At 46.4% G+C, this 15,136-nt stretch overlaps 1 protein-coding gene across 7 annotated transcripts in view; it reads right to left on the minus strand.

The window, feature by feature from the left end:
• Positions 1–15,136, minus strand: part of MED12 (mediator complex subunit 12) — a 956,599-nt gene that overhangs the window by 646,887 nt on the left and 294,576 nt on the right. For all 7 annotated transcript variants that reach the window (XM_085608424.1, XM_085608427.1, XM_085608421.1 and 4 more), the window contains one exon: positions 9,129–9,247. In XM_085608424.1, coding sequence (XP_085464550.1) covers positions 9,129–9,247 — 119 coding nt within the window. The remainder of the gene's footprint in view (positions 1–9,128; positions 9,248–15,136) is intronic.

Genomic DNA, 15,136 nt, shown 5'->3' on the forward strand with positions numbered 1-15,136 from the left:
ACAACTGTACTTACCAGTAACCCAATTTTCTCCCATAGGAAATCATTGACGGTTTTTCTGTGAAATTTCTTCTAAAGTGTCAATTTCTGCAAACTTTAAATATTCTTTAAAAATCATATAATTTCTGAAAACGTAATTACTTACCTGTTATGGATAAAGGTCCCAGTACGGAGTCTAGGCACCCAGTACTGGATTACAAGAGTAACGAGAACATACTATACCTGCAACTTGAATTTTCTGCCATAGGGAATCATTGACTGTTTTCTATGAAATATTTTGTCAACTTTTAAAATAGCAAAATATTGTCTAAAAATCATAACAGCAACTAAGTTGACTCATCACTTGTTTCTGAGAACTGACCCAGGACTGAATCTAGGATCCAGTCCTGGAATTACAAAAGTAATCCTGAAAGTAATCTATTGCAAATAACTTGAAACTTCCATTGAATTCAATGCATTATTGTGTTGCTTATTGCAACCACTTGACTTTCTACAAAAGTCAATTGCATATTGCGAAAGTATCTATATAAAGCATCTCATTCTGAGAAATGTTATTTTAAATCCTATTGTTGGTTCTAAAATAAAACAAGCATATATTTGTTATATATAAACCATTGGCCTAGAGTTCAGTTATTGAGTGTGTGAGACCATTTGCTGGCTGAGTGTGTGCAACAAATGCTTGACACTGTCCTCCGATACTGCCTTACTGCTCGACCAAGCTACCACTTTCGAGAGTAAGGTTATATCTAACTTTAGCCTCTGCCAAACCTCTGGGCACTGTGGACTCTGTACACCCTGTACCTATTTGGAAACAGTATATACAGAGCCACTTTCTCACAGAGAGTATCAGTACTCACGGTACACTGACCCTGCGGAAAGTCTTTGTCCATGTCGGAGTTGTCTTCCGACACGGAAATGTGTTCCTCCTCTTCCTAGACTCCTTGTGCGTTGACGACTTCATGGTCCGAATCTTCTCCAACGAGATCTGGTGCAGAGCCGGTTTGTTGGTGCATTTCGCAACGTCGAGCCAGACGATCACAGATCATCTTCTTGGATCGAAAGGATCGGCAAGCGTTGCAGTCCGGTTCGTCGTGTTCCGGGGATAGACACAAGTTGCACACTTCACGCAAGTCGGTGCACGGATACTTAGCGCGACACCCGGTACAGAATTTAAATGGAGTCTGTTCCATCGACTGCGAACTGACCAGAAGCGGTTAGGCCCAACCACCCTCCACGAATTTTCCGATCGAAGACTTTAAACCAATACGATACGCGGGGAATGGGAAATGCGATCGAGAAACAATACCATTGAGGGTAGTGGATTGCGCACCGAGGGGAGCCCGAGAAACTGTGTTGAACCGGAGAGCAGCACGGAAAAAAACAATCTAGCAATGGAGTAGATGCCCATGCTCACTATCACCGAAAGGAGGAGTCCCCTACCTCGTGACTGGAAAAGACTTCTTTGAAGAAAAACAAAGTGCAAACATCCGGAGCCAACACTAGATGGCAGACTTATGCAAAGCATGTGATCTACAGCTCACATGCCTCGTACATATAATTGTGTAGCTAAACACAAAAGCTTTCATAAACCGTGCCTTTAAACTCATCCAACTCTCCAAAACGAGTTGCCACAGATGCCATAAATAAAACACATGCTTTACACATCAAAGTGAAAAACAAGCATTGTTAAATTAAAGATCTTATCTGTGCTTGACGGTGAATGGGCCATAAACAGTGTAAATTGCCCAAGATCACCATATGTTAGGCTGATGCGGAGACTAAAATGCGTTTTTGTACTTTGCTCCTTAAAAACACAGTTTCTTAAATTACATTGACACACCAAAGAAGAGTAATTTTGCAAAATACATGATAAATATGAAAAACTCTCTGCAAAAATTCCAATTTTTTTTTATTTCCCCTACAGAATTGTTTCACTTTTGTAGTACTAGTAAATCAGACCAAATCAGTGCAAGGTTTTTTTGCAATAGTTTTCAAACAGGATTTTAGTAACATTCATGCTTCCACTCACAGGGACAATGCCAATAGTGAACTTTATGCCCCACGAATGAAAGGCAAATGTTTTGTGCAACTGAAGAACGAGATACCTTTTGATCTGGCTAGGTGTAAAATAAAAAAAATTAAAAGTGCACAAGCAGGCTCTATGAGGAAAGTAAGCTGCATTCTTTTTTCCTGTAAATGCTCTCACTTTGAAGTCAGCCAAAAAGAACATAAACAACAGGCTCCCTCGAAGACACAACTTGACATTTGACCTCAGTCTTTGGATGCCCAGAAAATGTGACGAGAGAAGAACAAGCTTTACAAGCCTGTTTATTATAGAAAACAAGTTTGTGGAAGAATACTGTAAACACGGCTTTGGCATGTGGACATACAGACTCAAGCTGGACAGCCTAAATCAAATAATGGCAGCAAATGGGAAGCCGGAAAACGTGAGTTACAAACCACAAGAGGATGTGTATTGGCTGCCCAACTGAGACAAAGAGGCCGCCATGGCCATACCTGACATATGCTCGAAGAATGGAGAAACCCTCCCCGACCGCAGGAATTTGTCAACGAATTTGCCTCGTTCTAAAAGACACTGTACTCCCCAGAGGCACCGGCGAATGCGGATCGCTTCTTTGAAGGCGTGGACCTGCCCTGCATATTGGAACTACTTACTGCTTAGGGAACTACTGGTGGGAGAGATCAGCCAAGAAAAGATAGCGTTCACCATCTTGCCCTATCACAAGGATGGCTTCCCCGCGGAACTCTTTAGATGGTCGGGCGAGGAGGTAGTCGACTCCCTGCATGCTGCTTTCCAGGAGGTATTCTCTGTAAGACCCCTCTACAACAGACCGGGAAGGGACCCGTTATTATGTGGCAGCTACAGGCCCATCTCCCTGTTAAATAGTGATATTAAAATACTTGCCAGCATCTTGGGCTCGTGCCTTAGCAAAATCATCCCTTCCCTGATCCACTACACGCAGGTTGGCTTTGTACCGGGCTGTTCCTCTAGGAACCACTTCCGCACCCTGACCCACTGACCCATACCCTTTCGGGGGGGGGGGGGGGGGGGGGGGGGGCTAAGGATCTTCTGGACGACACAGTGGCACTCTCCCTGGACGGCGAATAGGCATTTGACCGCATTGAATGAGGCTACATTTTTGCCACAATGGAGAGATATGGATTGGAGGACTGCTTCATCACCAAAGTACGACTGCTGTATGATTGCCCAACCGCACAAGTGAACTGCGGGGGGGTTTCCTCCCGGACCCTTTTCCGATCTGAAGAGGTACTCGCTAGGGCTACCCACTCACTTCCAACCTGTTCCTCCTGGCCTTGGAAACCCTGGTCTCTGCTATTCGCCACTCACCTCATATTGCGGGCATCACCCTTGGGGACGGTCAGTCCAAAATTTACCTATATGCTGACAATGTACTGCTCACCCTCACAGACCTCCAAAACTAACTGCCGGCCCTGTTGAAGGTTATCGACAGCTTTGCGGCTCTATACGGTTACAAAGTAAACTGGGATAAGAGCAAGGCCATGCCGCTTTCCTCCAGCACCACCAAAGCGTCGATCCAAGGCCACCCTTTCTGCTGGAAATCCTCACGCCTCTGATATATAGGGATCCTAGTTAATAGAGGGGTGGCCGGGATGGTGTCGGAAAACATGTACTCCCTGTTAGCCCAGATGTAACTGAACTTTGAGAAATGGTCTCTTCTGGGATTTTCCATGTGCGACTGGGTACCACCGGTGAGAAAGGTCACCCTACTGCGCTTCACTTTGACACTGGGCATGCTCCCCATGTTGGTACCTCTAGCCTCCCTCCGCACCATACACTCACTGATTCGGTCCTTCGTGTGGGGCTCCTCGCGGGCCCAGCAAGCTGTGTCCAGGCTCATGGCACGCCGCTCATGTAGAGGCTTGGGTCTACCGTCCATAGAGCACTACGCTCTAGCCCTCCATCTATCACAACTTGCATACTTGCTTCCCCGCACACCAGATCCTCCGCAGTGGACCCTTACGGAGAGATTGCTCCTCTCTGGCGGCGAGGGACTGAACCTCCTCTACAGGGGCCAAACCCCTTGGCTGCGCCTCCCATACCCTGTAATACAAGCTACGCAAAAGACCTAGGTACGTGCCCACCATCTCTTCGTTGTGGACCCTCACTGGCTGTAGGACAATCAGGGGTCTACGTATAGACAGGTGGCCTCTACATTGGACCTCTTGGATGGAGGCGGGAATTCACATCTTGGACCAAATTTTACACAATAGAGATCTGAAACCCTTTGAGCGCCTGAGAGAGAAATTCAGTCTCAAACCAAGGCAAGCTTAGTCATATGTTGGGGATATCTTGGGAACATCCATACCACTGCAACTCCCCCCCTCTCCCCTACTATCATCCTCCTCAACGACACCAGGACCCCCTCAGACCTATCCCGCCCGCAGCATTGCCTACTCCACATGGCCTTGGCCACAGCCAAGGTATGTATCCTGCGCCAATGGAGGTAGTTTATGTCCCCATCCCCGGAGGACTGGACAGTGGCAATGATACAAACAGCGTCACACAAACAGATTATCTACAACCTACAAAACCAGGCGAAGGTGTTCATGCAGACATGGGCTCCTTTCTTAAGAGATGACCCCTGAAGCATAGGATATAACTACCACCACCCCCCTTTTATTCCCCTTTTGCATCCCAGCCAGTGCCCCGCGATGGGCATCCTCTCACACAGAGCAGCCTATCCTGCCCCCTCAACTGCCCGGCAGTCTGCGTCTTGCCAGTCCCCCTCCCCCCGCTTCAGTCGTCCTCCCCTATCTTTCCTCCTCATCATGGCCTTTCCTCCCCCTTACACTTCCCATACCCCCACCCTGACTCTTTTCTCCACCGGGCACTGTAGGAAGCCGGCTCTGTATATACTATACCAAAGTGAGGTATAGTGTGCAGAGTTTAGTGGAACCCCAAAGGTAGGCAGAGGTAAAAGTAGATAGCACCTTACTCTCCATTTGTGGTAGTGTAGGCGAGCAGTAAGGCTTTATCAGAGGGTAGTGTTAAGCATTTGTTGTACACACTCAATTAGCAAATAATTGTCACACACTCAAAGACAACTTCAGACCAATTGGTTTGTATAAATATATTCTTTTCGTTTTTTTATTTCCTAGAACCAAGCAAGCCTGGCACAGGTAAGTGATGAGTACTTTGCAGTAATAATACAGTTTGTAAACAGTTTGTATTGCAGTTGTATATATACTTTTGATTTGATTGCAGTAGAACTACTAGTAATGCAATGCTTTGAAAGATAGTATATATACCTTGTATTGGCTTTTTAGTAGAATGTCAAGTAGATTACTTTACAGATTAATTTTCTTACACAATGCAGTACACCTGGATACTGCACTGGGACATTTCCTGTAAACAGGTAAGTAAAATCATTTTTGTTATTTGGTTACAGTTTTAAAGACTTTTATAGATTTTCCAACTCCACACTTAAAAACTTTTCACAGAAAAACTGTCAATCTTATCAACTATGGAGGAAAATAGGGTTATCAGTTCAAAGGTATGTATTCGGTTGTGGAAGTTGGTATTCTGGGGGGTAGACTCAAGGATGCACTCTTGTTACACCCTCAACGGCACTAGGGCGACAGGGCGCAGAGTTCTGAAATCCAATGTTATCCAAAGGGAGATAGGGGGCCTCCGCCCAGGAAAGGCTTTGCTTCTGGGCTCAGGAAGCGAAGGCTCCCACCCCAGGGGTCCAGAAACCTGTCTAGTGGTGGCAGGCTGGTGTGTACCAGTCAGGGAACCCACCAGTGGCTGGTCGGTTTTCAGGGGGCCCTCTCTAAGATGCCCTCTGAGTGCATTTTTCATTAAATCCCACACTGGCATCAGTGTGGGTTTAATGTGCTGAGAAGTTTGATAGTAAAGCCATTATGGCATAATGACAAACTCCCAGCACCATATACTCTTAATGGCAGTACTGCACTTACAATGTCTAAGAATGGACTTAGACACTGTAGGGGTACAGGGCTCATGCACCTATACCCTCACCACTGGTATAGTGCACACAGCTAGAGGGGTGCTGAGCTATGCCAGGGCAGTTGGTTGTAGGCATGGCACACAGGGATGTGTGCTATGTTGACTTTGTTCTGCACCAAAACACGCAGCCTGCAAAGGCAGTGTGTGTGTGTGTGTAAGGGTACAGGGCCTCTAAGGGCGGCACAATAAATGCTGCAGCACTGAGAGGCTTTCCCTGGTCAAATTACATGGGGCTGACCTGTGGCCAGAGAGGTGCCAATTGGGGGTACAAGGTACAGTTTGTGGGAAAGAACACAAGCCCTGGGAACCTGATTAGCAGGGACCCAGGGCACATCAAGTCACAGTGCTTCAGTAGTCTGGCAAAAACTGAGGGGGTTACTGCAACAGAAACCCAGCTTCCTACAGGCAAGCAGATCAGATACGCAAACCACTCCTTCTGGGAGAACCAACAACAGATCCCTCGTCATCTTCTGTGCTACCGTGAGAAGCAGTCTATCATATCTCTCTCGCCTGACAGTAGGGGAAGGTCCTGGTACGGCAAATTGGGACCACCCTCCCTTACCCCTACCCCCCGCTCACAAGCACATACATCCCCAATCCTCCAGATCCTCTTTGACTACACCATTTAAACACTCGGACCACGTCCCTGTACTCCCCACCCCAGGGGCGTAACAGGCCCCCGCAGTGCGGGGGGCCCCCTGAGCTGCAGGGGGCCCCCTCAGCACTGTACTCACACCAGAGAGCTCCGGATTAAATTCGGAGTGGGGGGCCCTCTGTGTTCCTTGCAGGGAGGCCCCTTCAACTTCCGTTACGCCACTACCCCACACCTACACGGACTGGGCATCCCTGGTTCCAACCGTCCCTCCCCCCTTCCTAGCAAGCGCAGGCCGACAACTCATCGACCCTTCACACCTAGAGGGATGCACCACAAACGTCGGGAGATGGGCTTGCTATGTTCCATGGGTACCATGCCTTCCCTCCGCACCCTTTCCCCCCGCTATCCGATTGATTTGCTTTGTATTGCTTGATGCTCTTAAACCGTTATACCACACAGTGCAACTGTTACATAAAGCTATTGCAATAAAAAATTACGACACAAAACAACAAGAGGCTGTGGCTTAGTGGCTAGTGGGGGTCACTTTGAAGCAGCCAATGGCAAGAAAAAAGCAGAACGCATTCCCAGGTCAACTTTTTGAAACTCCCCAAGATGTCTTCCGCATGCCATACAGCTGTGCTGTCTGGAAGGCTGCAACCTAAAAAAGCCCACTAAAAAACATGGCATTATGGATTATATAAAACAAAAATGGTACAAAAAATCCATATCCTTAAATTGAGATTCGTGGGAACATTTAAAAAGAATGCTTAGCTTTTCTTCTTCTGTATTTTTTATTTATTCAATGTTTCCTTAGGAAGTTTATTCATGGTTGGCACACAATGGAAAAAATACCATTGTAATCTACAGCCCAGTTGACGGCTCGGAGTATTATGAGCTTGTGGCCAACAGACAAAGCTTATATATCTAATGCAGAGTCTGACAGACATAATGGGACATTACTTTTCTAGATGATTCATCAATAGAAAAAAAGCTTAAACATCAAATCAATCAGGGGCTTTTAAAGCACGCTACTCAACCGTAAGGGTCTCACAGCGCTGGGGTGCGGCGGGGTGGGAAGCAGCCCCGGATCAGCCGAAAAGCCAGGTCTTGAGGCTCTTCCTGAAGGTGTGCAGGGTAGGGGAGCGTCTGATGTTGACTGGGAGCTCAATCCAGGCCTTGGCCGCGACGTAGGAGAAGGCTCTTCCACCTGCTCTGGTTCTGCGGATGCGCGCGGTCTCTGCTAGGGCGAGGTCGGCAGAGCGGAGGTTTCTTTTGGGTATGTGGAATGAGACTCTTTCGTTGAGGTATTTGTGTCCGATTTTTTTGAGGGACTTGTAGGCCTGGGTGAGTAGCTTTGAGGTCACGCTCTTCTCGACGGGGAGTTAGTGGAGGTCTCGCAGGTGCTGGGTTATGGGTTCATATCGTGGGGTTCAGAGGTCGAGTCTGGCTGCGTTGTTCTGGATGATCTGGAGTTTGTGTAGCAGGGATTTGTTAATTCCAGCTTAGAGGGCATTACCGTAGTCCAGTCTGCTGGATAGGAGTGCGTGGGTGACGGTCTTTCTGCCTTCGGAGGAGATAACATAAATCTTGTCAATTTAATTTTCTATTTTTCATACTTTTGTGGGGGGGGGGGGGGCGTAACCTTGCAGCATATGTGATACCGATCTACAAATGACCCCTTGCAGAAATCAGAAGTTTGTATAATTTCAAGAATTGTACAGATTTTTGGGTTCACTCCTGGCTTTCACAAATCTTACTCCACTATTTGTATGCAGGTTTCAAAGCCACAAAATAAATTAAATACTGACCACTTAAAAAAATTGGAAAAAAGGTGGTCAAAAATACTTTACCCACTGTTTCTGAAAACTAGGGAAAAAAAGATCTTAACAGCAATCCTTTTTGTTGATGTTATTACTAGAAAAATCTTTCATGTGCACCACTTTTTCCCCATTCTTTTTGGTATGAAATAAAAAACATCAACAATTAGCAATTTTCGCTGGTTCTTGCAGGGTAAACAACAAACCCTGGATACCTTTCGAATCCTCAACATGTGTTCAAAAGGCCATCATTTTGCCTGGATATTTTTTGAAGGACTAACGCTACTTAAAATTAACTGCAAATTGCAACAAATATCAAAAGACGGCGTCAGTAAGGTGATGTGGGGTGGGGTGGGAATGAGGCGAATGGTTGCAGAAGGAAACTTTCAGTACTTCAGGGGTTAAAATATCAGAACTACTTTGTATTCTCCTTAGAATTTACAACAGGAGTGTCAAGTGAGTACGACTACGACATAACTGCCACCCCTCATTGGTTTAATCACTTGAAGCATTACTTCTGTAATCTCTATTGAAACATCAATGCTTTTGTCTGTGATAATGCTTGTTTTTCAGTGATATTGCATTTAACAGATTAGGAATGAAGAACGCTTAAACACAGGAACAACTTTTTAAATTAAGCTGAATACTGTTGAACCAAAACACAACGAGAAGTTTGGTACAACCTGAGAGGTGACTTGGTGCTGATCAAAATGGGAAAGCTGCTGAAATTTAGTAAATATGTCTTCAGCTGTAGGGAATGCTTCCGGCTTGCTCCTTTTCCTCTTTTGGCCTTCCTCTCCACCTTGAACGAAAAACAAAAATCAATAACAGCCAATGAAGACAAGCAATGAATGCATCCATAATCTACAGTTCTAGCTCACGCATCGGCCAGTACACAAGAGCTCATGGATGTCAATTTGGGGTCACAACTGTAACCCCATGCCACCCAATGTGACTCCTGATACCTTGCTTGCGACACCTGGCTGTTTGTCGGCCTTGGCAAGCGCTCTGGTGGCATGAGCAGCCCTTGATTGCACTGCTTTGTTGAAGCTCTGCCTGCATAGACATGATGGCCTGGATGGGGGAAAGAACTCCTCTCACTTGTTGCTATGGTGACCCCGGGCCAGGGCGGGCCAGATAGAGCAGTCCACGATTTGATACATTGTATGTATATGCTGCAGGCCTGCGTCAGCAAGAAGAACGAAAGAGCATAAAGTGTGCGCACTACATGTGCTGCAGCTATCAGCACATGTTTAAGTAGAAGCCCGTACCTGCTGCACACTACTCACGCTGAGGACGTGGTGCCTGGTGCAGTAAAAGTACCAACGTGTTTGGGACCTCCGACCGGGTCACATGGACGTTAAACTGATAGGACAAAAGCACTATAAATGAGGAAGGCGCTGGCAAAAATTATTGCCCAGCCCCAGCATGGCAGTAAAAGCCGTGCTGACACGGCGCAGCCTCAGAGTCGAGTCAGACTCGTGGGTGCTGGGTGTCAAGACTCTGGAGTGACTGACTAGAGTAAACACAAGTTCAGGACCGGCCTGTGTGGCTTGCTTCACTTAATTTTCACTCTCTGACTGAGTTGGACATTGGGCAGGCCACGGGGCAGGTAGTGTAAAAATGAGACTGACTGAGTCATCACATCAACTCGAAATCCCCTTGTGGTGATACAGGTCGTTCTGACTCCTGTGAGCTGGGGGCCCTGGGCAAACCACTAATAGAAGCAAAAAGTAAGAGAAGATTATCTGTTTTTGAAGTTGACACAAGATTCCCTGCTGCAAAACGTCAGAAATGATTGCTAAAGAGAACACATTGCAGGTTCAACCCTTCTAGTGGTCAAGCTGTTTTTAGGTAATGTGAACACATTAATTTCCATAGTTTTATATCGAACACTGCATCCATGTACCCACCACAGCATGCCCAGGCTGGTCAGTGCTGGTGGACTGCCCAACAAGACATTGTCTGTTTTAAACACCACCAAGTCAGGAACAGCTGTACCGGGCCTTGGACAACGGGCGGACGTTTCCCTCGGAGGCTGGAAGGATGGAGAGCAGGTTTTGTTAGCGGGGCCAGTTCTGTAGCAGTGCTGCAGTTTTAAAAGAACTGCAAAGTTCATTGTATATTCAGCAGTTTTCAAGAAACAATAAATGGGTCAAGTTAACTCTGTTGATTTATTAATGTACCCGCTGTATAGAGATAGGAGTTTTTTTAGTGGCAGTTTTCATTTATTTAAGGAACCATGTAGGATTAATATGCCTGCTGCAAAGAATGTGTACCAGACATATCAAACACAATATTTTATGTGGGTTACTGCTTTTGTTACAGAGATCCTGTTGTTACTGTGCAGTTCATAAGTTTCATCTACCCAAACCTGGGTTCCCTACAAGAGCCGGATGAAGACAGTCGAGGGAAATCATATCCCCACACCATCACCAACTACCTGTATGTAAGTGACTAGCTCATGCACACCAGATTCTCTACAAATGGCAGCCACGTCCTAACCATTGGAGCTTCTCGGGCATGGCTACCATCCACCCTCACCGCACACTGACAGGAACATATACAGGAGTACGGAGCCACCTTGTTCCCCCGCACAGAAGCAGTACAGCACCTGGGACTGAGCAGAACCTGCCTGCGGGTGTCAGAGATGTGGACACCTGCCTTACCATGGCCCAGATCTCATGCCTGCATTTCAGGATTTGGGACTCGATGCTTGGGGGCTGCTTGAGGCCACTCTGGTGCCCCTGCACTCCTTAGCAGGGCACCCTTTGGAGTCGAGGGAGCGGGGTTAGACAAGTTATACCAGCAGAGGCCTGCCTGCTCAGAATCTCTCTGAGCGGAGTCACTTCTACTGGGTGGTCTCAGACCTCAGAGGCTGGGCAGAAGCATTGGTAACCTAGCCACGTTCCCCCAACCAGAGTAAGCCCCCCACCCCCCTCCCAAGTTCCAAATTAGTGCAATATCCAGAACAAGATGGACTCAATGGGGCCACCTGTGGTGGGGCTCCAAGGCGCAGAGAGTGGCTCCCAAATTGCACCCACTCACACCCAGGGTGTAATAGTACCTGGAGCTTGGCTAACAGGTGTCGATGACAAAGGACGAAAAGTGACTTGGATGAACGACCCTGGCGAACGCATGGTTCCCTGGGCACCTAGGATGTTTGCCCTTAATCCGCCCAGAATCAGATCGCACTCAAGTGTATAATTTACCCTGGAGCGTCATAGCCAATCTTGACAGACACACCTGACCTTATGACACACAGCTTCAGCAATAAGGGAGAGTTCTTGCCATCACCTGTGAATGGCCCCTCCTCCCTGAGGTGCAGTGGACTTGCCTACAATGACGCCCCCGCTACCTTTGGATACTTGTACTGTGATCAGGCGACAGCGGTACAGAGGTACATTTTTTCATCTATGGATTAAAACTCACTAGCCACCCATGATTTTGGGTGGACATTAAGACTCTTTAAATCAAGATTGGCCGTCCTGAAACCGCTGAGGGTGAACTGACTGTACCTACCCGACACTGGGAGACCCCTGAGTCTATGCCCAGAACTTCAACTCTGCCAGTCGAGAACTTACCCTTAAACCGCGAACTTCATTTTCCTCATAGGGTAACATTGGCTGGCTTTTTCTTGGAAATTCTTCTAAGTGTGAACTTTTCAAAACTCAAAATATTCACCAAAAATCAGCCGAGTACCAAAAACAAATTTACTCACCTGCTCTTAGGTGAGCTCCCAGTGCTGGATCTTGGTGCCCAGCACTGACTCTGAAAAGTACCCACAACTACACTTACCTTTAACTCCTTTTTCTTCCATAGGAAACCATTGACTGCTTTTCTGTGAAATTTCTTCTAAGTGTTGATTTCTGCAATCTTGAAATATTCTTTTAAAATCGTACAATCTCTGCAAACGTAATTACTTACCTGTTTCTGATAAAGACCCCAGTGCTGAGTCTAGGTACCCAGACCTGGATTACAAAAGTAACGATAAAGTACTCTACCTGCAACTTGAATTTCTTGCCATAGAGATCCATTGAATGTTTTCTTTGAAATATTTTCTAAGTGTCAACTTTTGAAATAGCTAAATATTATTTAAAAATCAGTACAGTAATTAAGTCGACTTTCACCACTTGATTCTGAATATTGTCCCAGGGCTGGATCTAGGAACCAGACCTGGAATTCCAAAAGTAATCTGAAAAGTAATTTATTACAAATAACCTGAATTTACCATTGAGCTCAATGCATTGTAATGTTTAGGAAATAGGATTGTTTATTGCAACCAACTGTGACTATTTACAAGAATCCATTGCTTAGTGCAAAAGTATTTATATTCAACCTCTCATTTTGAGAAAGTATATTTTTATTCCCTTTGTGGTTCTAAAAATAAAACAAGCATATATTTTATATATATAAACCATTGGCCTAGAGTTCAGTTATTGAGTGTGTGAGACCATTTGCTGACTGAGTGTGTACAACACATGCTTTACACTGTCCTCTGGTACTGCCTTACTGCTCGACCAAGCTACCACTTTAGAGAGTAAGGTCATACCTAACTTTAACCTCTATCAGCCCCTGGGGGACTGTGGACTCTGTACACCCTGTACCTATTAGGGAACAGTATATACAGAGCCACTTTCTCACATTGGTGGATCAGCGGTGGGATACAAATTTGCATTTGTTGGACTACTTGGTTACCATCTGATCACACAACAGAACTCTTAAAAATTGCCTTTAGAATTCTGATTGGTCTTTCCAAAATTACTAAAAGTCTTGCTAGGGCCTTGCTTAAGTCCCATCAGAATTTAGAACAATAAAAGTCACTATAGTCAGGGTAGAGGGTTAGAACTGTCAGGTTAGAATGTCTCAAACAAACCCAGCTATTAGTGATAATAATAACATGGACCTGGTGGAAGAGCTCGACCTCACACCTTACTTACACTTGTCTTTCAAGGAATTGAGGTCCTTATGTAAACTTAAAAAATTACAAATGGGTCTGCATCCAACCAAACTAGGGCTCCAGGAGCTCTTGGCTGAGTATGCTAAGGACCACCCATCTGAACATGGTGATGGCCAGTCAGATGAGGAAAGGGAAGCAGAAGAGGTTGACAACAACCCCCCTGGGCTATTCCCTAGGGAGGAGAGGGCACCCATACCCTCCCTCTCAAGAATTAGCATCTGGGAACCTAGAGACTACAGGTGGCTCTGGTCCCAGAGAGAACACTGGGGGACCCCCCAGTGAAGAGGACAGCCTTGTGAGGCTGGCCAAGAGATTAGAGCTAGAGTCCAGGCTCCTGGCTCTAGAAAAAGAAAGGAGAGAGATGGGTTTAGCACCCATCAATGGTGGCAGCAATAACAAAAATAAGGATAGGGAGGAAACTTCTGACCTTAAAATCCCCATAGGGATTGTCCCTAAATTTGAGGAAGGTGATGATATCACCAAATGGTTCACAGCCTTTTAGAGGGCTTGTGATATCAGAAAAGTGAAGAAACCTCTCTGGGGGGCACTCCTGTGGGAACTGTTCTCTGGTAACTGCAGGGACAGGCTTCTGACTCTCTCTGGGCCAGAAGCAGGATCCTATGACCTCATGAAGAAAGCTCTATTGAGGGATTTGGATTCACCACTGAGGAGTATAGAATTAGATTCAGGGGGGCTCACAAAACCCAGACCCAGTTCTGGATTGATTTTGTAGATTTCTCAGTGAAGACACTGGATGGTTGGTTAGCTGGACATGGTGTGCAGGATTTTACTGGATTGTACAATGTATTCATGAAGGAACATATTTTGAGTAACTGCACAAATGAAAAGTTGCATCAGCATTTGGTAGACCTAGGTCTAATTTCTCCCCAAGAATTGGGAAAGAAGGCAGACCACTGGGTCAAGACTAGGGTGACCAAGACAACCACTGGGGGTGACCAAAAGAAAGTGGTCACAAAACCTCCCCAGGGGAAAGGTGGTGAGAATCCCTAAAAAGTCTGAGTCTTCAAAAGGGCCCCAAAAACCTGTTCAGGTGGGTGGGACCCAAACTACTCCCTATGTGCCCCAACCATATAGGGGGAAGAACTTTGATCCCTTAAAGGCCTGGTGTAATACCTGTAAAAAGCAGGGACACCTAACTGTAGCTTGCCCCCAAAACAAAGCCCCTAAGGCACCCAGTACAGCTACTCCTGGGGCAGCAAGCATACAAATGGGATCAGAGGTGTACCCTGAGCAAATCTGGGAACACACTGAAGCAAGTTTAGTCTCCTTGGGAGAAGTGGAGTTTGCCACTGTAGCTGTGTGGCCCCCCAACTTAAAGAAATACTTACAGTACCACTGGGTGAATGGAACTAGGGTAGAAGCTCTGAGGGATACAGGTGCCAGTGTCACTATGGTGAAAGACACACTGGTTTCCCCTGAGCAATACTTGATTGGGAAGTCTTTACCCAGTCACCAACGCTGACAGTGTCACCACTAGTCATCCCATGGCCATGGTAACATTAGGCGGGGGGGGGGGGGGGGGGGGTTACTGGCCTGAAACAGGTAGTGGTCTCTCCAAAGTTGCCAGCTGCCTGTCTGCTTGGAAATGATCTGGAAACCTCAGCCTGGGCTGAGGTTGAACTGAAGGCCCATGCAGCCATGCTGGGCATCCCTGAATTGGTGTGTGTGCAAACCAGAGCACAGAGCAAGAGGAAGGGTGAAAAAGTAGGT

Source organism: Triturus cristatus, chromosome 5_2 (assembly GCF_964204655.1).
Source record: "Triturus cristatus chromosome 5_2, aTriCri1.1, whole genome shotgun sequence".
In the NCBI taxonomy this organism is placed as follows: Eukaryota; Metazoa; Chordata; class Amphibia; order Caudata; family Salamandridae; genus Triturus; species Triturus cristatus.